General features: G+C 36.3%; 1 protein-coding gene across 1 annotated transcript in view; it reads left to right on the top strand.

Annotated features, from left to right (window-relative positions):
- LOC128652383 (tyrosine-protein phosphatase non-receptor type 22-like) overlaps positions 1 to 24577 on the top strand; it is a 180430-nt gene that overhangs the window by 45740 nt on the left and 110113 nt on the right. The window contains exons 8-10 of the mRNA XM_053705321.1: positions 1413 to 1555; positions 10252 to 10318; positions 13720 to 13797. Of these exons, the coding sequence (XP_053561296.1) occupies positions 1413 to 1555; positions 10252 to 10318; positions 13720 to 13797 (288 nt within the window). The remainder of the gene's footprint in view (positions 1 to 1412; positions 1556 to 10251; positions 10319 to 13719; positions 13798 to 24577) is intronic.

Below are 24577 nucleotides of genomic sequence, written 5' to 3'. Positions count from 1 at the left end.
TGGAGTTTACATGCCACTCTCATTTGCATGTGATCACCATGGTAATGAAGATCACCTAGTATGGCTTTAGGGAGGTGTTTGGTAAAGGGGGGGGGGGGGTTTCTTATAGATTCCTATCACCCATTATAAGCAACAGAGAGATTATGAAACCCTATTTTGGAAAGATTGGAGCCCCTTTTACCTATTTTGGTTCTCATACTTGTGTTATTAGTAATTGATTGACATAAAAATAACAATAACCTACCTAATTTATTTACTAAATGGGGGATAGAGGCTACAAAGACCCTTATTAATAACATGCAACACACACTATACCTCACAATAGTAAACACCTGTTAGAACCATAAGCAAGGAACACAATCATCAAGGGGTTAGCCCCTCTGTCAATCCCACAATTCACAAAAGAGACCTCTTATTGAAAAAGGCAATCCTTCTATTTCAAATGAGTGATCCTATGTCTTTCAAAATGAAAGGTAGTTTTAATTTTTTTTAGCATTGCTCCTAGTTTGGGGTTCTAGTAACTCTTAACAGGCCCTTACCAACCCCTTTACTATAATATGACATAAGGCTCTCGATTGAAAGTGGAGTCCCCTTCATTAAAAAATGGGTTTCATGTCCTTATGTTATTGTTATTATAATTGATTTGTAAAGCTCTGTCAAATTCAGTAGCACTGGATACATAGTAAAAGTACAGAATGACAACTGATCATAATTGGTCTGTTATGTTTTGATCTTTAACCTCAGTAAAAATAAATAGTGATGCATAAATCAAACCAAACAATACAAATGAATGCAAGAGAATCTATAGGTTAAAAGGCTAAGGAGACAAAAAGTGTGAGGTAGCTTGTCATGTGGATTTTAGTTTCAGTGGAGAGACAAGGCAGTTCAAGATTTATTTTGTCAAGATGAAGCCTAAATCTAAATATCTGGGCTTCCAACAAACACTTACAGCCTTGCAACGTAGGAGATAGTCAGATAGAGCAGCGTAGAGAGAGATTCAAAGAATAGGAGCAACACAAGAGAAATCAACATTAGATAAAATTAGTGAGTTAATTCATATTTTGAAGTTTTGAGAGATATCTGGTATAGGGTGTCTCTGATAGGGGGGGTGAGAGTTAAATAAAAGCCTAGTTTTTGAGAGTATGAGCTGAAGTTAGAGCAAAGATATCCATGAGGAAATTGTAGAAAGACAGATGTGACGTAACTGAGTGAAGAGGAATCTGGACCCTAATGTTTTGCTGTAGGTCACAAGTTAGAGAGAGAAAATTATACTTATTGGTTGCTTTTTTTCTGTATCATGGGTAACTAAAATAAAAGTGACTAATAACTCATTATTTGATTTTTTTTCATTTAAAATGTGTGGAAAAATATTATCACAGTATTACATTTGTTTCTGCTTATTGCGCATACAGGAAACACGAATAGTCCACCAACTTCATTATAAGAATTGGCCTGACCATGATGTACCTTCTTCAGTAGACCATATTTTAGATCTCATAAAAGACATGCATTTTTTCCAACAAGATGACAACATTCCGATTTGCATCCACTGCAGGTGAGCAGAAGACAGCCTTGCAGATCTTTAGCTACATTAAAAAAGTTCCTGGGTAAAAAGCTATTTCAATTCAAAGCTAAAAAGTAAATAGATAATCAATTAGAAAAAGAGAGATACTACAACAACCGCAATTAGATTGCTATAATGTATAGACAGGGATTGCAGCACATATTTTTTATTTGAATTTAAATTTGCTTCGTAAATTCTAAAGCTCCGCTAAAATAGCGGTGTGTGTAGATATGTACTTACTCCCCACATTCACAAGTGCCACCCAGCGCCGAAGTTGAATAGAAGGTTACCACTAAATTAAGGAACACATGAATCGATGAGTCAAGAAGCGTGATTGGATCAATGCACATGCACAGATTGGCTGTGCTGTTTTATTTTAGTACACACAGATAAAACCAGGAAAGCAAGCAAGATTTAACTAATTTAGATTGACAACACCTCCACTAGAGGGTGGTTACGATTAAACGTAAAATCCGCCACCATAGTGATCATTGAGGATCTATGTCAAAACAACACATGTATACAGATGAACAAAAAAGAATTCACACGAACAATATTGTAAGATGAAACATGTAATGCTTACGTCATGTGCACTATACCTAAATTTGGCCAAATTGTGCAAAGAAACATCCTCAAAATAATTTCTAGTAGATGACAGTATAGTCTGTAGGGGGCTAGAAGAAACAACACCTGTAACAGCGGGCACCACCAACTGTATGAGAGGTATCAGGTGTCATGTTATCACATTTCAGGATCTATGTTTCTTGAACCCAGTTTATACAGACTAACCGTTTGAAACTTAATAGTCTTTAAGCAATATACAATATACATGTATTAGTTAAACAGTATTTATTCAGACCAGTGGAAGTTATGGGGATAGTATATAGCAACTCCAGTATTCAGCGGGCACCACCAAAAGTAAAGGTATCCGGTGTCATGAATAGTATCAATTCTGGATCTATGTTAAAACTACCCCGAAATAACTATTTTCCGTCTGTTACAGTTGTATAGAAAATGCGAAAGACTTACAGAGCATTACAACTCATTATAACTGATATACACCAGTATCTGAATATCAAGAGCAAACATGTACACAAATTGTGATAAGAATAATGTGAATGAAACACCCTTTTCAGGGCTTAGGCATGTCCCATAAAAAGGAACTGTGTATACAGATGGTACATTCTTACACCTTCGGATATCCAGGTAATTTGAGCTGAAAAGTCAGATGATTCCATCAGCTATCCTATAAAGCAATTTATAAATTGCAAGACAGAAAATGTAATTTATTTACTTTCTTGTTGCTGCCCGACTTTCTATGTGGGAAAAACAAGACGCATGCTGAAAGATAGGGTCTCTGAGCACAGAGACGACATAAAAGCAGCAGAAGATGGGGAAATCAGAAGTGGAGTGGCTCTCCACTTTATGAAATATCATAAATGCAATCCCCAGGACCTAAGAGTAACAGGCATTGAACACTGTTCCCTTCTTGGTAGAGGAGGAGACATTGATATTATACTACTTAGAAGGGAAACAGAATGGATCTATAAGCTACAGACCCTTATGCCCAAAGGGCTAAATGAAAAATTTGAATTTGCTGCTTTCCTTAAATAAAAAGGACAAAATTGATCTTCAAATCCCTATAAACCTAGTATGTAACATATACAGATTAGGGTTCCTTTTCAATCTGCCTCTTCACCTTAGAATGACTAACAAAATCTGTTATTAAAGCAAGTGAAAGATTTCTTCAATTTAATCATTCGTAATATATTTTTTGTGGTATAATTCAATATATTATCACCTTCCCTATAAGAATCAACTAATATATCAAGTTTTTACTTCCATACCATATAGAAACCTTTTAAACACATGAATCGACGGATCAATAGTATGCGTGTAAAGCCTTTATTCATGTAGCTTAATAACATGGACAAATAAGGTTTTACTTTAGCATACACTGCAATAATTCCCAAAAGAACTATGGAAAAGTGGGCCTTTTCTTGCTCTTTTTATTTTTATATTTATTCCTTCTTTTCCTTTACGTACATATTCGTATATAATTCTTAATTTTTTAATGTTGGTTCTTTAGAGTTGTTCTATATAACCTAATACTTTTCACTGTGTATATATATTCACCGAATCCTCTTTGATCTATATAAATGGGCTGCGGCTCAGTAAATGCTTTTCATTGGCTACTACTGTCTTCAGACATCCTCCAATAAGCCTTTTGAAGGAGGTATATATTGCGGCTGCAAAGGAATCCAGCATCCGCTTTTGCCCTGAGGAAACCCCTGTGCTCTTTGGATGTCACGTGGGGGGTGAAACGTACGTCGGCAGTGACGTAAGAAGTGGAGACGGACATGCACGAAGGACAGATCGCTGTGGCGTCCACGCTGTGCTAGAATGTAGCACGTTTGTTTTGAATTGAAATCTATCTACACACGGAAACTTTTTGGAATTCTCCTTCAGAAAGCAAAGATACGGTTGTATAACTAACTGAGCATTTTCCATCTGACTTTTCAGCTCAAATTACCTGGATATCCGAAGGTGTAAGAATGTACCATCTGTATACACAGTTCCTTTTTATGGGACATGCCTAAGCCCTGAAAAGGGTGTTTCATTCACATTATTCTTATCACAATTTGTGTACATGTTTGCTCTTGATATTCAGATACTGGTGTATATCAGTTATAATGAGTTGTAATGCTCTGTAAGTCTTTCGCATTTTCTATACAACTGTAACAGACGGAAAATAGTTATTTCGGGGTAGTTTTAACATAGATCCAGAATTGATACTATTCATGACACCGGATACCTTTACTTTTGGTGGTGCCCGCTGAATACTGGAGTTGCTATATACTATCCCCATAACTTCCACTGGTCTGAATAAATACTGTTTAACTAATACATGTATATTGTATATTGCTTAAAGACTATTAAGTTTCAAACGGTTAGTCTGTATAAACTGGGTTCAAGAAACATAGATCCTGAAATGTGATAACATGACACCTGATACCTCTCATACAGTTGGTGGTGCCCGCTGTTACAGGTGTTGTTTCTTCTAGCCCCCTACAGACTATACTGTCATCTACTAGAAATTATTTTGAGGATGTTTCTTTGCACAATTTGGCCAAATTTAGGTATAGTGCACATGACGTAAGCATTACATGTTTCATCTTACAATATTGTTCGTGTGAATTCTTTTTTGTTCATCTGTATACATGTGTTGTTTTGACATAGATCCTCAATGATCACTATGGTGGCGGATTTTACGTTTAATCGTAACCACCCTCTAGTGGAGGTGTTGTCAATCTAAATTAGTTAAATCTTGCTTGCTTTCCTGGTTTTATCTGTGTGTACTAAAATAAAACAGCACAGCCAATCTGTGCATGTGCATTGATCCAATCACGCTTCTTGACTCATCGATTCATGTGTTCCTTAATTTAGTGGTAACCTTCTATTCAACTTCGGCGCTGGGTGGCACTTGTGAATGTGGGGAGTAAGTACATATCTACACACACCGCTATTTTAGCGGAGCTTTAGAATTTACGAAGCAAATTTAAATTAAAATAATAAAAAATATGTGCTGCAATCCCTGTCTATACATTATAGCAATCTAATTGCGGTTGTTGCAGTATCTCTCTTTTTCTAATTGATTATCTAAATATTTAAAGGGTCTGCACATTGGCTATTTTTACCTTCATATAAGGTTTTATCTACACCAGGGCGTTGCCACACAGTCCTAGGTAAAGAATTATTAATTTGGCTCTACTAGCCTCCCTTTTCCCTACCCTTTCTCTAAAAAGTAAATAGGTTATTATATTTTCCCTGAGAGAGACTTTTATGTTAAACCATGTCATTTAATATATTATTGGATCCATAAATAATATCAGTAACTAATATTTGGACCTTCTGTCTGAATGTTCTATGTACTGTACAACTCCGACAGAAAAAAAGGTATTATTTTTTTTTCAGCAAAAGAACATTCATTATTCAAAATAAAAAAAGCACTGCAATATATTTTGAAGCATTTTCTTTTAATTGGAACAATGAACATTATAATGTCCCTTTAACTTGTGTGATTATAGGTAAGATGGTATTATTATCAGGGGTCAAATAAAGATAGACACAAGGGGAATATGTATTCACATTGGTTAAAGGGACACTCAGGTTAAATTAAATTTTCATGATTCAGATACAGTATGTAATTTTAAACAACTTTCCAATTTACTTCCATTAAAAAAAATGTGCACAGTCTGTTATATTTACAATTTTTTAGTCACCAGATCCTACTGAGCATGTGCAAGAATTCACAGACTATACGTATATGCATTTGTGATTGGCTGATTGCTATCACATGGTACAAGGGGAGTGGAAATATACATCACTTTGAAATTTGTTATCAAAAAATCTGCTACTCATTTGAAGTTGAAACTAAGTGCTATTGCATTGTCTTGTTATCTTTCATTTGTTGATTATGCAAATCTAATGTGTTGACTGGTCCTTTAAGCATGTGGAAGATTTTAAGGTGCAAAGTGTTACACTACTATGAATGAGTTTTAAGAAAGTAAAAAGAATAATACAGGAAAAATGTGTTGGTGGATATGGGAGGGTCATAGTGGAAGAGGAATAAAGAAGGTCAATTAAAATTAACTTTTCTGATTCAGACAGAGCAAGCAGTTTTAAGACACTTTCCAATTTACTTCCATTATCAAATTTCTTATATACACACTTTCTGGGGAACAATACCCCACTGAGCATGAACACAAGCTCACAGGGTATATGTATACTAGTCTGTGATTGGCTGATGTCTGTCAAAGGATACAGGGGTCGGACAATGGGAGAAAGAAAAATAAATGTAAAATTCAGAGTAGGGGGCCCATTTATCAAGCTCCGTAAGGAGCTTGTGGCCCTGTGTTTCTGGCGAGTCTTCAGACTCGCCAGAAACAGCAGTTATGAAGCAGCGGTCACAAAGACTGCTACTCCATAACCCTGTCCACCTGCTCTGAGCAGGCGGACAGGAATCCCTGGAATTCAACCCTTATCGAGTACGATCGGGTTGATTGACACCCCCTGCTGGCGGCCCATTGGCCATGAATCTGCAGGGGGCGGCGTTGCACCAGCAGCTCTTGGGAGCTGCTGGTGCATTGCTGAATGCATAGAGCGTATTGCTCTCCGCATTTAGCGAGGTCTTGCGTACCTGATCCGCACTGTCAGATCAGGTCCGCAAGATCTTTAGTAAATAGGCCTCTAGGTGTTAATTCATTGTCTTTCTATTATGATCTTGTTAATATTTACCCACCTAGATTGTAAGTTCCCACAGGAATAGGGCAATCAAACCCCCTGTATTTGTTTGTTAAATTTTGTCTTATATTGTAATGTCTCACCGTTGTACTTTTATCACTGTACTCATGGACAGCGCTGCGAAATCTGTTGGTGCTTTATAAATAAAGAATAATAATAATAAAATTATACAATTCTACTAAATTGAGTGGTCCATTAAGGAATGCAGCAGAAGAAGTTAGGTAATTATTTAGAACAATATTAATTTAACCTTTAAAGGTTAGGCTGGGATTTTGTATTCTGCTATCTATGGAAGCTAGTATAGGGTCTGGCAGTGTGTTGACCCTCATGTAGATTCAATGCTTTGGCTGGATCAGGTTTGCAGAGGCATTCAAATGATAGTAATAAATCTAGAGCAGTAAAAGCCAATTACTAATCGCCTAGATTACGAATTGTGTCGGTAAGGCTGTGCATTGCTAATGAGCATTTTTCCCTCACCGCTCACTTACAGTAACGCTGGTATTACGGGTTTTTAGAAACCCGGCGTTAGCCGCAAAAAAGTGAGCGTAGAGCAAAATTTAGCTCCACATCTAACCTCAATACCAGCGCTGCTTAAGTCAGCGGTGAGCTGGTGTAACGTGCTCGTGCACGATTTCCCCATAGGAATCAATGGAGGAGAGCCGGCTGAAAAAAAACAGCGTAAAGCTCCTAACGCAGCCCCATTGATTCCTATGGGGAAATACTTTTTATGTCTACACCTAACACCCTAATATGAACCCCGAGTCTAAACACCCCTAATATTACACTTATTAACCTCAAATCTGCCACCCCCGACATTGCCGACACCTGCATTATATTATTAACCCCTTATCTGCCACTCCGGACACCGCCGCCACCTACATTATATGTATTAACCCCTAATCTGCTGCCCCCAACATCGCCAAACCCTACATTATATTTATTAACCCCTAATCTGCCACCCCCAATGTCGCCGCCACTATATTAAATTTATTAACCCCTAAATCTAAGTCTAACACTAACACCTCCCCTAACTTAAATATAATTTAAATAAATCTAGATATAATAACTGTCATTAACTAAATTATTCCTATTTAAAACTAAATACTTACCTATAAAATAAACCCTAAGCTAGATACAATATAACTAATAGTTACATTGTAGCTAGCTTAGGGTTTATTTTTATTTTACAGGCAAGTTTGTATTTATTTTAACTAGGTGCAATAGTTATTAAATAGTTATTAACTATTTAATAGCTACCTAGTTAAAATAAATTCATATTTAGCTGTAAAATAAATCCTAACCTAAGTTACAATTACACCTAACACTACACTATAATTACATAAATTACCTAAACTAACTACAATTAAATACAATTGAAAAAAATTATCTAAAGTACGAAAAAAAACCCACTAAATTACAGAAAATAATAAATTAATTACAAGTTTTTTAAAGTAATTACACCTAATCTAATCCCCCTAATAAAATAAAAAAGCCCCCCAAAATAATAAAAAGCCCTACCCTATACTAAATTACAATTTTTTTTATAGCGGTGGCATGTAAAAATGGAGTAGTTAAACAGTGTATGTTAGAACAATATGACTCACGAGAACCATCTAGTCCGCTAGAAGAATTCTTTTTTAAGAAATGGAAAAAGTTAATCCTATCGTTACCTCTGAATATACAAATTCAATTGATAGCCGCGTTCAGGAATACAGAATACGTAATGATTAACATCATAGCAGGATTATTCCCGCAGAATTGGGGTGGATGGTAGAGGAGTCAGAGAGAGAGAGAGGAAAGAAATGGAGAGGGGGGGCCCTTCCTTTTTTTTTTTTCCCTCTTTTCCCCCCCTCTCCCCCCCATTATTATCATGATATCCTATAATTAATATATTTGGAATCTTTTACTTTTTTCTTCTTTCTGTATATATTAAATATAAGAAGAAGGTTATGTTTAAGATATTAGATGATAAGATTACTGGTGTTTGTTGTTAGGGAAATTATGTGAACCCTAGCTATAAGAGTTAACTCTGTATTCGTTAGTTTGTAACTATAGATGGTACTATAAGAAGTTTATTTGTAAACATGAATAATGAAGAATGTACTTTTATTTTTGTAACTCTGAGAATTAGTATTAATAAAGCTTTTGAAAAATCAAAAAACAAACAAAAAAAAAAACAAATAGCGGGGCATTGTCACAAAGTAATCAGCTCTATTACCTGTAAAAAAAAAGTACAAATACCCTACCCTAGTATAGGGTAGGGCTTTTTAATATTTTGGGGGGCTTTTTTATTTTATTAGGGGGATTAGATTAGGTGTAATTAGTTTAAAAAACTTGTAATTATTTTATTATTTTCTGTAATTTAGTGGGGGGGTTTCGTACTTTAGATAATTTTTTTTAATTGTAGTTAGTTTAGGTAATTTATTTAATTGTAGTGTAGTGTTAGGTGTAATTGTAACTTAGGTTAGGATTTATTTTACAGGTAAATTTGAATTTATTTTAACTAGGTAGCTATTAAATAGTTAATAACTGTTTAATAACTATTGTACCTAGTTAAAATAAATACAAACTTGCCTGTAAAATAAAAATAAACCCTAAATAGCTACAATGTAACTATTAGTTATATTGTAGCTAGCTTAGGGTTTATTTTATAGGTAAGTATTTAGTTTTAAATAGGAATAATTTAGTTAATGATAGTTATTTTATTTAGATTTATTTAAATTATATTTAAGTTAGGGGTGTTAGGGTTAGGGTTAGACTTAGATTTAGGGGTTAATAAATTTAATATAGTGGCGGCAGATTAGGGGTTAATAAATGTAGGTAGGTGTCGGTGATGTTAGGAATGGCAGATTAGGGGTTAATAAAATTTAAGTAATGTTTGCGATGCGGTAGGGCGGCGGTTTCAGTCTTGACAGGAGAGGCTGTACCGCTCACTTTTTGGAAGACTCGTAATACCGGCGTTAGGCAAATCCCATTAAAAATATAGGATACGCAATTGACGTAAGTGGATTTGCGGTATTTTCGAGTCTGACCAAAAAAGTGAGTGGTACACCTGTACCTGCAAGACTCGTAATACCAGCGTTAGGAAAAAAGCAGTGTTGGCATAATCTCGCCGAATGTGTTGAAGTAGTCAATGCAGGAAGCAAGAGTGAGCTGGTGTATTGGTGGTGTCTGATGTTAGAAAGGAACAGACTTTAGAGATGTTGTGCAGATGGCTGTGACATAAATGGACATGAGTAGTATGGGTAAGTTTCCCTTACAATCAAATCACTGAGTTTAAATAGACCAGTTTGCACTAGAGGTGGAAATTGTATACATTGCACTAATCTTGAAGACTGTATATGATTGCTTTTAACTTTTTAATAATGATGTTACTATTTTAGTGCTGGTTGTGGAAGAACAGGAGTTATCTGTGTCATCGATTATATTTGGAGGCTTTTGAAAGATGGGGTAAGGCTCAAGAAAAAAATAACAGTTCTTTATTCCAAGACAGGTAAAAGTATTTCTCTCCTCAAATTTCAGTTACAAAAAAGTCCCCTCTGGCCTCACCAGCCTCTTCAGCTGAACTAGTGTATCTGTTTTTCTATTAAGCTTATACAGTAAGGGCCAGATTACAAGTGGTGTGCAAACACTGCTCAAAGTAATTTTTTAAAAAGATTACTTCTAGCAAAAACGATAAATAGCATGCCCAATATATCTACCTATATATATATATATATATATATATATGACTATATACAGGTTTATATATATATATATATATATATATATATATATATATATATATACAGCTATATATATATATTTAAAAATACTGAGAACATTTTCTTCTATGTAAAGAACAGTGGAATGTAAAATATTTACAATAAATACACAGTAAAACATGTTATAAAATATTAAAATTGAATAAAAAGTATTTTTCATTTTTATGGTATTTGAGTGGAAAGGGCTCCAAAGTGCATATATGTGTTTTTATATGTATGTATGTGTGTGTATATATATATATATGCACATATATAAATATATACACACATACACATACACAAACATATATATATATATATATATATATCCATTATAGCCCTTTCCATTCAAATACCTTGTCATATATCATATACCTTTTAACCCTTCTATAACATTTCTATTAATATTTACATTCCTAATTTATATCAGACAGTGTATATGTGAGAGTAGCACTTTATTTTTAATGTATTTACGTGGTGTTTGTTGGATATTTTTATTCAACTCTTACTCTTTATACTAAATCTCCACTCGTGCAAACCCGACGAGTGTCAATTTTGTTTGCCCTCAAGCGAACGCGTTTACTTTCAGCTTGTAATATGCGCACAAGTTAGAGCAGTGGTAATATTGCTTATCGCGACTCGCACTAACAATAGCACACCACTTGTAATCTGGCCCATTATAAGATATTAAAATTGCTTAAAAATTCTTTTTCAAATTTTAAGGTATTTGAGTGGGAATATTTATATGTGTATATATGTATGTATAGGAAAGAAGTGAAGTGGGACAGTTCGTATAAAATCCAAAACTTTATTGTTCCAATTTAAAAATGAAGGAAAAGAGACAAACAGCATATGTTCAGGGAGAGCGTAACACCACCTGGCTTACGCGTTTCGGCTTATGCCGTAATCATAGCTAATGGTATTAGGATCTCTCTGCTTCCTTTTAAAACACTCATTAAGAAACCTTATTGGTTACTTCTAATAACAAAACGCCCTACCCTGTTGAATCAATGAGTACCCATGTTAACCATGCAGCTACTAAACAATACATAAAAAGCAAGAATCAATAACATCAAAAAAAGAAGAAAATTATATGACGAAATGTCACATATTTAGAGAAAAGACAAAAGTCATCATGATAATCATAACATGCTGATCAAAGTGTAGAAAAACTTTTCCATATAATATTATGATCGAGGATAACAAAGACACATGTGTATATATGCATATTAAGCATTTACTGTGATGTGTATCATTCATATAGTGTACACATCAAAACAGTAACCGAGACGGTCCTTGTATCACAGACGTGGGTAGGCTTGCTTTGAATATTTAAATACTTTTAGACCCACAGATTGACATTGAGGTCTTCAACTGACATTCCCTTTTCACTGATTCTATATGTATGTATACACATATATACATACTGTTTATAAACACATTAATACAATATATATTTATACACCCATACACATATTTAATATATTAATATTTATAAGAATATTTTTTATCAGAAAGTGTATATATGAGTGTAACACTTTATTTTAATGTATTTATGTTGTGTTTGGTGCACATTTTTTACCCCTTTCACCACACTCGAGTCCTATAGCATGCCACTTGTGATCTGGCCCAATATATCTATACCTATATATCTATATGAATATATACAGGTATAGATATATATATTTTTACAACCAACTTTATACCCAGACTTGACTTCTGTTTGCATGTTAGTTAAGCATACATCTGTTCTTTAAATATAGTAAGAAAATAATTTCCATGTCTACGATTGAATACTCGGTGTCAATTTCTTTATTCTGACCCTATTGAAAGAATAAGGGCCAGAGTATGAGTGGTGCTCTAACAGTTACACGCAAGCGAAAATGGGTTTATAGTAAATGTTGGTGAGTGTCGGGTTTATCGCTCGTATTACAAGTTGAAAGTAAACGCTATTGCTTGGACGCAATTAAAGTTAACCCGCGTCAGGGCTCTGGTAAACTGTTTTGCAAAGCAAAAAAGTGTCAAAAAACAAATAAAAAATCCATTACAAAGTACAGTTATACTTATGAATCTAGCCCAAAGACTAATCTAGAAAGAAATTGAAACTGATCAAGCCATTGCCATTTCTTTAGAGCCCCCCCCACCACCACCACCACATAGCAAGACAACCTTTACATTAAAAATATTCTAATGCTTAACTCCTAGATGTTGTTAAGGCGATCCATGCCAGCCAAACAGCGCTGGACTTTAACGCAGTTAGGACCGCATGGAACATCCTACATTATATGGCGTCCTGCAGCCTCCCCTATTTGTGCAATAAAACATCTGACTGGGGGTGTGGCTAGCAGCATAGGCTGTCCCCTATGATCCAATCCAGGTATTGAAATCATGCGATCGCATTGACGATTGCATGATTTAATTTTTCCAGCAAGTGTTTACATCCGTTCAAATCAGCACAAATGGGTTAAAGGGACATGAAACCAATTTTTTTTCTTTCATGATTTAGAAAGAGTATGCTTTTTTAAACAGCTTACTAATTTACTTCCTTTATCTAATTTGCTTCAATCTCTTGATATAATTTGCTGAAAAGCATATCCAGATAGTCTCAATAGCTGCTGATTGGTGGCTGCACATAGATCATAGATGCCTCCATGTGCATTGCTATTTCTTCAACAAAGGATATCTAAAGAATGTATCAAATTAGATAATAGAAGTAAATTGGAATGTTGTTTAAAATTGTATTCTCTACCTGAATTATGAAAGAAAAATGTTGGGTTTAGTGTCCCTTTAAAGTAGCACCTAGCAGGCGTTTGTTTTCTAGATAACGAATCCCCTGCCCCAACCCAAACAAGTAAATATCCTATATATTTGCAATGTTGGTTGTATCCCTGTGTTTTCTCATTCAAAATTATTGCAGATTATCTCAGCATTTTCACAATATAACTACATTAGTGTATTTGTTTGTGTGGGTTTCTTATAATTTTTTGTTGAGATAAAAATCAAAAATATTTTAAATAATGTTTATTTCCTTACAGTGATAAAAGTCATGATACAAAATACACATTTATATATCACTAACCAATAACAAACTATCATGATCTGTTTCAGATTATACCTATGAACTTCAGTATTTATTATATTATCCAAGAAATGAGAACTCAAAGGGCTTCACTTGTCCAAACAAAGGTACAGTATGTACAATAATATTTATTTGTTGCTTTGCTTTTTATTTATTTTTATTTTTGTTTAATTTTGATTTATTTTTTGTAATGAAATTTGTAATCAATAGTAACAAAATACATGCAATATACATAAGTAACTTAAATAAATGTAAAAAAAAAAAAAAAGAGTCAGTAAAGGAATCACAGACATGTTTGCACCTGAAAAATAAGCTCTCAGGTGTATATGCAAAATCATGTTGAACCTGAAGGCAAGGTAATTTTGCATAAGCAAAACAGTAGCAAAGTAAGGGAAGAGAGAAATAAACAGAAAATGTGAAAAAGGATTGTTTAGAGAGTAGGAGAGACCCACAAATGCTTTGTACAAATGTCACACTATTTGAAATAACGACACCAGTCGTTGGCTAATTTGGAAGTCTATGGTAGTTATCTCTGTTTCCTGTATGACTCTTGACCTTGCCCAAGGCCCACCCTCCTGTTGCATGCCCACCAACAAATTACTGGAGGGCCCCCTTGATGTGCCCCTTAAATGTAATTCCTAGAGACATCATTGGGACACACAAAGGGGTATGCAGATTTGTTCTTACTATACAGAGGCAGCGGTTCCAAGATGACCATCACAGTGTTGATGTGTAAAAAAAATTGACACAGTATTTGTACATAAAGACTGCCCAGTTGCAGATCCTCTGGCACAGGATAACCATGAGGGAAGGATGATTCATAGTCACAGAGGGGCAGTTCCCTTTTCTATGTTGCAGCTGGCACAACTTATACAGATAGGTAGAAATTGGGCTGCTGAAATGTAGAGCTCACCACAGCTTTTGCCCTGGGGCCCAGTGAAGTCTACTTAAACCTCTGGTCACCACTGTAGTAATCTGCAGGGAACCCAGTCCTGCACAATATTTATGGGCTTCTTTTAACTCTCCTGGGTCGCCACATTAGCGGTCTGCCAGTAAATATAGCCCTGGCCTGCACAGTACTTATGGTTAGAGCCCCACCCTCAAAACCCTCTACCCACAAAAACCCTCACCTCCCTGTCATGGAAAGCCTCTGAGATACAAGGGGAGGTACGCTTTAGCAGTCTGTCAAAGGATCCATTTCTGCACAGTATCTTTTTTTTTTTCTTTTTTTTTACCTCTAAACAACAGCTACATGTACATCACGTATCCTAAGGGGTTTTCAGCCTCTAATAGCAAGGCCCTTACCAACTGTCAGCGAGACCACATTATTTCTGCATGTCTCACTGTATCGGCTGTCGTTAAGGAATTAAATAAATTAAGGTCCCTACAGTAGTAAATTGTATTAATATATCAAATCTTCTGTTACTTATTAAATAACAATACAACAGAGAATACAGGGTTAATACTGTATGAGTTGAGTTAATATAGAATGTGTAATCAAAGTGTACTAAAAATAATTTAAAGGGACAGCAGACACCTTGTAATTACAAGACATTTCTGATTTGCTGCTACAGAATAACATATCAGCTAAGTCCTAATGTTCTTAAAACAAATTAATATATTTTGACTGCAATTATTTTTCAATAGCCAAACTCCACCCACCATTTGCCTTATTTAGAGGAGCCAATCAGAGCTTTAGTCCACAGACAACAAGGATAACCAGGGTCATAGGCTCCTATTTATGATGGTGCGAGCGGACTTGATCCGATATTGCGGATCATGCCCGCTGCACATCTATAAATGCTGACAGCATACGCTGTCAGCATTTATCATTACACCAGCAGTTCTGGTGAACTGCTGGTGCAATGCCGCCCCCTGCAGATTCGCGTCCAATAGGCCGCTAGCAGGGGGTGTCAATTAATTAGATCAGGTTGATTTATGTCCGCCACCTCAGAGCAGGTGGACAGGTTATGGAGTAGCGGTCTTTAGACCGCTGCTTCATAATTTCTGTTTCCGGCGAGCCCAAACACGGGGCATCAAGCTTGATAAATATGCCCCATCGTGTTAGTATACAGTGAATTATTTTGCGGTTGTTTTCTGATAAAGCCAGTTAGAGACAGAGATACATAACGTAGAAAGATAACATATAAAAAGAGTGTTGGTTTATGTTATCTATTTTTTATTTCCAAATCAACTTATTTTAGAAAAAGTAGAAATTCTGTATATAGATGCTGAATACATTTTATGAAATATGGTTTTGTAAGGTTTTTTTATTTTTTTATTATTTGATTGTATTGTCTATAATGAGTCAGGGTTGTCATTTTGCCTTTGTTTATTCTAAAAGATGGCATTTCACCGTGTATTTATTTTTTTTAATAATTGTTATTGAAGTTTTAACAGAAGAATGAGACAATAAATATAGGCACATTAAAATGCTCATAAAATGAAGGGTAAAAAATGGTGCTTGCAAATAGACATGTGCATGGCGAAAAAATTTGGTTTGGTTCGGTTCGGATCGATTCGGATTTTTTAGAATTTCGGTTCGGAGCGATTCGAATTCGGAATAATTTGAATCAATTCGGTTCGGATTTGTTTCGGATTCAAATAAATTGGGTTCGGATTTGTTTCGGATTCATTCAGATTCTAATAAATTCTGCTGGATTCGGTTCGATTCGGTTCGGTTCGGAAATTCGGAATTTCGGTAAGTGTTAGGTGGGATTAGACTAGTATTATGTACTAAATTCGGCTGGATTCGGTTCGATTCGGTTCGATTCGGTTCGGAATTTCGGTAAGTGTTAGGTGGGATTAGACTTATACTGTACAATAGTAGTGTAATCCATGGCCATCCGAATTTACTGAATAAATCCGAAGTAATTCGGATTTATTCGGTAAATTCGGCAGTATTTTAATTCGGAAATTCGGTTCAATCCGAATCGCCAAATTTGCAGAATTTTCCGAATTTCTGAATCGATCCGAAACGAATCGCACATATCTACTTGCAAATAATCATAGAATAGCATACAGTAAGTATCAAATGGGATAACAGGATCAAGGCATTGTAACATATCTTTCTAGGAAGAATAGAAAAACAAGCAAATAAAAAGGGGAAAATATAAGGAGGGGAGAGTAAAGAAAGAAGAGTGAGGGGGCAGGGAAAAGCAAGAGGGAACATACAGAATAGAAAAAAAAGAGAACAGTAATGAGTCAACCATTAATATAACTTCAAAAGCAGTACCTTGTCTATTGTCATAAAGAAAAAAGAACCAAATGAATGAAAATCTGGGAAATTGAAATTAAAGGGACATTAAAAACCTAAAGATATTAATATAAATTATTTAATTACAGGTAGTAAAACAACTTTGCAATATACTTTTATTAGTTATTTTGTGCTTTTCTTGTAATAATGATTCTGAATATTGTGGGCTTTACAATTCATGTTAAACATGGAAGTGCAGACTCAGCTATATCCTGCACAGTCATTGGTTGTACACTTTAGTAAGCCATTTATAACCATTTCTAATTGGCCTCAGCAGAAACGGTAACCTATTTTACAATATGGCGGCGCCCACTGCTTTATGGACATTAAATTTACCCTTGTTTTTTCAATATTTAAACAACTAATATAATTTTTAAAAATACCTGTACACATTATTCTCAGGCTAGTCTTTCCTTTAAATACATAATTCAAGCACTAATTTATTTAGAGCCAGATTACAAGTGGAGTGCGCTAACTCTGCTAGAAGTAGAAGGGCACTTCGGGTAACGCTCGTATTACAAGTTGAAAGTAAACTGTTTTTCTCTTGTTAAGTGTATCCAGTCCACGGATCATCCATTACTTATGGGATATATTCTCCTTCCCAACAGGAAGCTGCAAGAGTCCACCCACAGCAAAGCTGCTATATAGCTCCTCCCCTAACTGCCATTACCAGTCATTCTCTTGCAAGTCTCAACATAGATAGGAGGTCGTGAGAGTCTGTGGTTTTTTATACTTAGTTTATTTCTTCAATCAAAAGTTTGTTATTTTTAAATGGCACTGGAGTGTGCTGTTTATCTCAGGCAGTATTTGGAAGAAGAATCTGCCTGCGTTTTTTCTATGATCTTAGCAGACGTAACTAAGATCGAGTTGCTGTTCTCACACATTTTGAGGAGTAAGGTACTTCAGAGGGGGAATGGCGTGCAGGTTTTCCTGCAAATAAGTTAAGTGCAGTAAAATATTTTTCTAAGGAATGGAATTGACTAAGAAAATACTGCTGATACCGAAGTAATGTAAGTACAGCCTTTAAATGCAGTGAAAGCGACTGGTACCAGGCTGATTGATAGAGATATATGCTAAGGTATGTGCAGTAATATATTTTTCTAAGGAATGGAATTGACTAAGAAAATACTGCTGATACCGAAGTAATGTAAGTAAAGCCTTAAATGCAGTGATAGCGACTGGATCAGGCTTATTAATAGACATACATACTCTTATAAGAATGTGTTTTAAAACGTTTGCTGGCATGTTTAATCGTTTTTTAACATATGTTTGGTGATAAAACTTATTGGGGCCTAATTTTTCCACATGGCTGGCTTAAATTTTGCATAGAAACAGTTATAGGGAAGGTAATCCACAGCTCAGCTGTGGCAGTTTTGTTGTGTCTGTTTAAAAAAATGTCGTTTTTTTTTTTTTTTATCTGTTTTTTGCATTAAGGGGTTAATCATCCATTTGCAAGTGGGTGCAATGCTCTGTTAACTTATTACATGTACTGTAAAAATTTCGTTTGATTTACTGCCTTTTTTCACTGTTTTTCAAATTTTGACAAAATTTGTTTCTCTTAAAGGCACAGTAACGTTTGTTATATTTGCTTGTTAACTTGATTTAAAGTGTTTTCCAAGCTTTCTAGTCTCTTTATTAGTTCTAACATGTCTAACATAGAGGAGGCTCTGTGTTTATTATGTTTAAAGCCATGGTGGAACCCCATTTTAGAATGTGTACCAGATGTACTGATTTCATGTTAAACAATAAAGATCATTTTTTGTATTTAAAAACATTATCACCAGAGGATTCTGTCGAGGGGGAAGTTATGCCGACTAACTCTCCCCACGTGTCAGACCCTTTGACTCCCGCTTTAGGGACTCACGCTCAAATGGCGCCAAGTACATCAAGGGCACCCATAGCGTTTATTTTACCAGAGGATTCTGTCGAGGGGGAAGTTATGCCGACTAACTCTCCCCACGTGTCAGACCCTTTGACTCCCGCTCCAGGGACTCACGCTCAAATGGCGCCAAGAATATCAATGGCGCCCATAGCGTTTATTTTACAAGACATGGCAAAGGTTGTGTATAATACACTGGCAGCAGTATTAGTCAGACTACCTGAAATTAAAGGAAAGCAAAACAGCTCTGGGGGTAGATACAGAGCATACAGACGCTTTAAGAACCATGTCTGATACTACCTCACAATATGCTTAGTCTGTGGGTGATATTTGTGACTCAGGGAAGATGATTTAACCTGATTCTGATATTTCTACATTTAAAATTTATGCTTGAGAACCTCCACTTGTTGCTCAGGGAGGCTTTAGCTGCTCTGAATGAATGTGTACAATCGCAGTGCCAGAGAAATTGTGTAGACTGGATAAATAATATGCAGTGCCGGTGTGTACTTATGTTTTTCCAATACCTAAAGAGGTTTACTAAAATTTTTCATAAGGAATGGGATAGACCAGGTGTGCCGTTCTCTTCCCCTCCTATTTTTTAGAAGAATGTTTTCTAATAGTTGCCACCACACGGGACTTATGGCAGACAGTTCCTAAGGTGGAGAGAAGAGTTTCTACTCTAGCTAAGCGTACCACTACCTCTGGCGAGGACTGTTGTGCTTTTTTAGATCCAATGGATAAAAAATGTTTATTCAACAAGGTTTTATCCTGCAGCCCCTTGCACGCATTGCTCCTGTCACTGCTGCTGCGGCGTTCTGGTTTGAGTCTCTTGATGAGGCTTTACAGGCTCCATTGGATGAATATATTTGACAAGCTTAGAGCACTTAAGCTAGCCAATTCCTTTGTTTTCTGATGCCTTTGTTCCTTTGACTAGACTAACGGCTAAGAATTCTGTTTTTTACTATACTGGCGCAGAGCGCTATGGCTTATATCATGGTCAGCTGTCGTGACTTTAATAAATAAGCTACTTAACTTCCCTTCAAGGGGCAGACCCTATTCAGGCCTAGTTTGAAGGAGATTATTACTTATATCACTGGAGGAAAAGATCATGCCCTTCCTCAGGACAGGTCCAAATCAAGGGACAAAAAAGGCCTAATTTTCGTGCCTTTCGAAAATTCAAGGCAGGTGTGGCATCAACTTCCTCTAAGGCAAAATAAGAGGGAACTTTTGCTCAGTCCAAGGCGGTCTGGAGACAACCGGACCTGGAACAAAGATAAGCAGGTCAAGGAGCCTGCTGCTGCCTCTAAAACAGCATGAGGAACGGACCCCTATCTGGTAACGGATCCTATAGGGGGCAGACTTCATTCTTCGCCCAGGCGTGGGCAAGAGATGCCCAGGATCCCTGGGCATTGGAAATTATACCCCAGAGATATCTTCTGGATTTCAAAGCTTTCCCCCCCAAAAAAGGGGAGTTTTTGCCTTTCACATTTATCTGCAAACCAGATAAAGAAAGAGACATTCTTGCATTGTGTACGTGACCCATTCAGTTCCAATAGAGGAACAGGGACACAGTTTTCCTCAAATCGGTTTGTGGTTCCCAAGGAAAGGAAACCTTCAGACCTATTTTGGATCTAAAAGATCTTAAACAAATTCTTTAGAATTTTATCATTTAAGATGGAAACTATTCGTACCATCTTAACTATGATCCAGGAGAGTCAATAGAGGACTACAATGGATTTGAAGGATGCTTATCCTCACATTACGATGCATAAAGATCACCATCGGTTTTTCAGGTTTGCCTTTCTAGACAGGCATTACCAGTTTGTAGCTCTTTCCTTTGGGTTAACTACAGCCCCTAGAATCTTTATGGAGGTTCTGGGGTCACTTTGGTGGTCCTTAGGCCGCGGGGCATAGAAGTGGCCCCTTATTTAGATGACATCCTGATACAGGCGTCAAACATCCAAGTTGCCAAGTCTCATACGGACGTAGTACTGGCATTTCTGAGATCGCATGGGTGGAAAGTGAACAAGGAAAGAGTTCTCTATCCCCAATATCAAGGGTTTCCCTCCTAGGGATTCTGATAGATTTTGTAGAAATTAAAATTTACCTGACGGAGTCCAGGTTGTCAAAGTTTCTAAATTTCTGCCGTGTTCTTCATTCCATCCGCGCCCTTTGGTGGCTCAGTACATGAATGTAATCGGCTTAATGGTAGCGGCAAGGGACATAGTACCGTTTGCACGCCTACATTTCAGACCACTGCAACTATGCATGCTCAGCCAGAGGAACGGGGATTACACAGATTTGTTCTCCTGTTAAATCCGGACCAAGAAACCAGAGATTCTCTTCTCTGGTGACTATCTCGGGTCCATCTGTCCAAGGGTATGACCTTCCGCAGGTCAGATGGGACAATTGTTACAACAGATGCCAGCCTTTTAGGTTGGGATACAGTCTGGAACTCCCTGAAGGCTCAGGGATAGTGGACTCAGGAGGAGACCCTCCTTCTAATGAATATTCTGGAACTGGGAGCGATATTCCATGCTTTTCAGACTTGGCCTCAGTTAGCAACTCTGAGGTACATCATATTTCAGTCGGACAATATCACGACTGTGGCTTACATCAACCATCAAGGGGGAACAGAAGTTCCCTAGCAATGTTAGAAGTCTTAAAATAATTCACTGGACAGAGACTCACTCTTGTCTAAAAGCTATCCCTATCCCAGGTGTTGAGAACTGGGAGGCAGATTTTCTAAGTCGTCAGACTTTTCATCCGGGGGAGTGGGAATTCCCTCCGGAGGGGTTTGCACAAGATCAAGCAGGAGAGTGCTTTGGTGCTTTTGACAGCGCCTGCGTGGCCACGCAGGACCTGGTATGCAGATCTGGTGGACATGTCATCCTTTCCACCACGGTCTCTGCTTCTGAGACAGGACCCTCTACCTCAGGGTCTTTTCAACCATCTACATATAACTAATCTGAGATGGACTGCCTGGAGACAGAACGCTTGATGTTATCAAAGCATGGCTTCTCCGAGTCAGTAATTGATACCTTTAATACAGGCATAAAAGCCTGTCTCTAGGAAAATTTAACATAAGATATGGTGTAAATATCTTATTGTTATGAATCCAAGGGTTACTCATGGAGTAAAGTCTGGATTCCCAGGATATTATCTTTTCTCCAAGATGATTTTGAGAAAAGGGTTGTCAGCTAGTTCTTTAAAAGGACAGATTTCTACTCTGTCTATTCTTTTGCACAAGCGTCTGGCAGGTATTCTAGACGTTCAGGCATTTGGTCAGGCTTTGGTTAGAACCAAGCCTGTGGTTAAAAATGTTGCTCCACCATGGAGCTTAAAGCTGGTTCTTAAGGTTCTTCAAGGAGTTCCATTTGAACCTTTTCATTCCATAGATATCAAACTTCTATCTTGGAAAGTTCCTTTTTGGTAGCTATTTCCTCGGCTCATAGAGTCTCCGAGTTATCTGCGTTGCAATGTGATTCTCCTTATCTGGTTCTCCGTACGGATAAGGTAGTCCTGTGTACCAACCTGGGTTTTTACCTAAGGTGGTATCTAACAAGAATATCACTCAAGAGATTGTTGTTCCATTCTTGTATCCTAATCCTTCTTCAAAGAAGGAACGTCTATTACACAATTTGGACGTGGTTCGTGTTTTAAAGTTTTACTTACAAGCTACTACAGATTTTCATCAAACATTCACCTTGTTTGTTGTCTATTCTGGACAGAGGAGAGGTCAAAGGACTTCAGCAACCTCTCTGTCTTTTTGGTTAAAAAGCATAATTCATTTAGCTTATGAGACTGCTGGACAGCAGCCTCCTGAAGGGATTACAGCTCATTCTACTAGAGCTGTGGTTTTCACTTGGGCCTTTTTTAAATGTGGCTTCTGTTGAACAGATTACAAGACGGAGTCTTGGTCTGCGTTTCATACTTTTTCAAATTTAACAAATTTGATACCTTGCTTCTTCGGAGGCTATTTTTGGGAGAAAGGGTTTTTTACAGGCAGTGGTAACTTCCGTTTAAGTACCTGCCTTGTCCCTCCCATCATCCGTGTACTTTAGCTTTGGTATTGGTATCCCATAAGTAATGGATGATCCGTGGACTGGATACACTTAACAAGAGAAAACATAATTTATGCTTACCTGATAAATTTATTTCTCTTGTAGTGTATCCAGTCCACGGCCCGCCCTGTCACTTTAAGGCAGGTAATTTTTCCATTAAACTACAGTCACCACTGCACCCTATGGTTTTCCTTTCTCTGCATGTTTTCGGTCGAATGACTGGTAATGGCAGTTAGGGGAGGAGCTATATAGCAGCTTTTCTGTGGGTGGACTCTTGCAGCTTCCTGTTGGGAAGGAGAATATATCCCATAAGTAATGGATGATCCGTGGACTGGATACACTACAAGAGAAATAAATTTATCAGATAAGCATAAATTATGTTTTTCTCACTTGCTAACTCGATGCGTGTAAAAAGCTGAAGTTTCAATATCACGCACGCGATAACGTATTCCCCCATAGAAATCAATGGAGCAAGAAAAGTGGAACAAAACACCCTACTCGCGCGTAAACCCAATCATATATTCTCAATTGCGCTAACCCGACATCAAAATATGAATATTTCACATTCCAATGTTCTTTACATAGAAGAATATGTTCTATTTATTTATAAATACATATTTCTATATATATATATATATACAGTATATGATGGCATTTTGGTACAATATATATCTATACCAGGATATATATATATATATATATATATATATATATAGAATTATATATACATATATATAAATATATATAGAATTATATATACAGATATATATAATAGGAATATAAACACCAAGGAAGAATGGTATAAAGGATACCAGACTTCCCAAAGTATGCACTTGTAGCACTCTAGGCCTAAACTAAGGGATGGGATTCCCCGACAGGATATTAAAATATAACTTTTATTTATATTAATATTAAAAATATATAATAGGAATATCTATTTATAAATACATAGAATATATTCATATGTGTGCAGAACATTGGAATGTAAAATATTTACAGTAAGTACAAAGCTAAACACTTTATTAAATATGAATACTGCATAAATATGTTTCTATATGCTTTCATCTACTTAACTGCAAAGGGTTCCAATGCACTTCTATATATGTCTATATGTATGTACAAAATTGATAAAATAAGTAATTTGGAAAGTTCTTTAAAACTCCATGCTTTATCCAATGAATTGAAGTTTATTTATGACTTTACTGTCCCTTTACATTTATATGGTATATATGGTAGAAAATTGTTGAGTACAATGTCTCTTTAAGAGTTAGATATTGTAAATGGCAACGTATATATTTCTGAGACTTGTTGAACACACAGGAAAATAGTTGCACAATCTGATATTTTAATTTTATAGTATAATTTTATTGATACTTAGTGGGATCTGAAGATCAGAACTCAAATGGTGTGATGTCTCTGCAGTAAATATATTTATTTTGTATATTATTGTTTTATTTTCATCAACACACCTCATACCACTAACATGAATCCAAATGTGACCATACTGTTATTCGTGATAACCCTTTTCTCACTCAATTTTGTTTACATCACTACCGCCATAAGCACACACCTCAAACTGGAAAACAAATTATCATACACCATGGCCTGCTCTGTGGCTGTAACTTATCTGCTGAGTGCTGGTGAAGAGTTATAAAAAATAACCCTCCTACCCCAACCTCACAAAATTA

Source organism: Bombina bombina, chromosome 3, assembly GCF_027579735.1.
Source record: "Bombina bombina isolate aBomBom1 chromosome 3, aBomBom1.pri, whole genome shotgun sequence".
NCBI lineage: Eukaryota > Metazoa > Chordata > Amphibia > Anura > Bombinatoridae > Bombina > Bombina bombina.
This window is presented reverse-complemented; position numbering and strand designations above follow the sequence as displayed.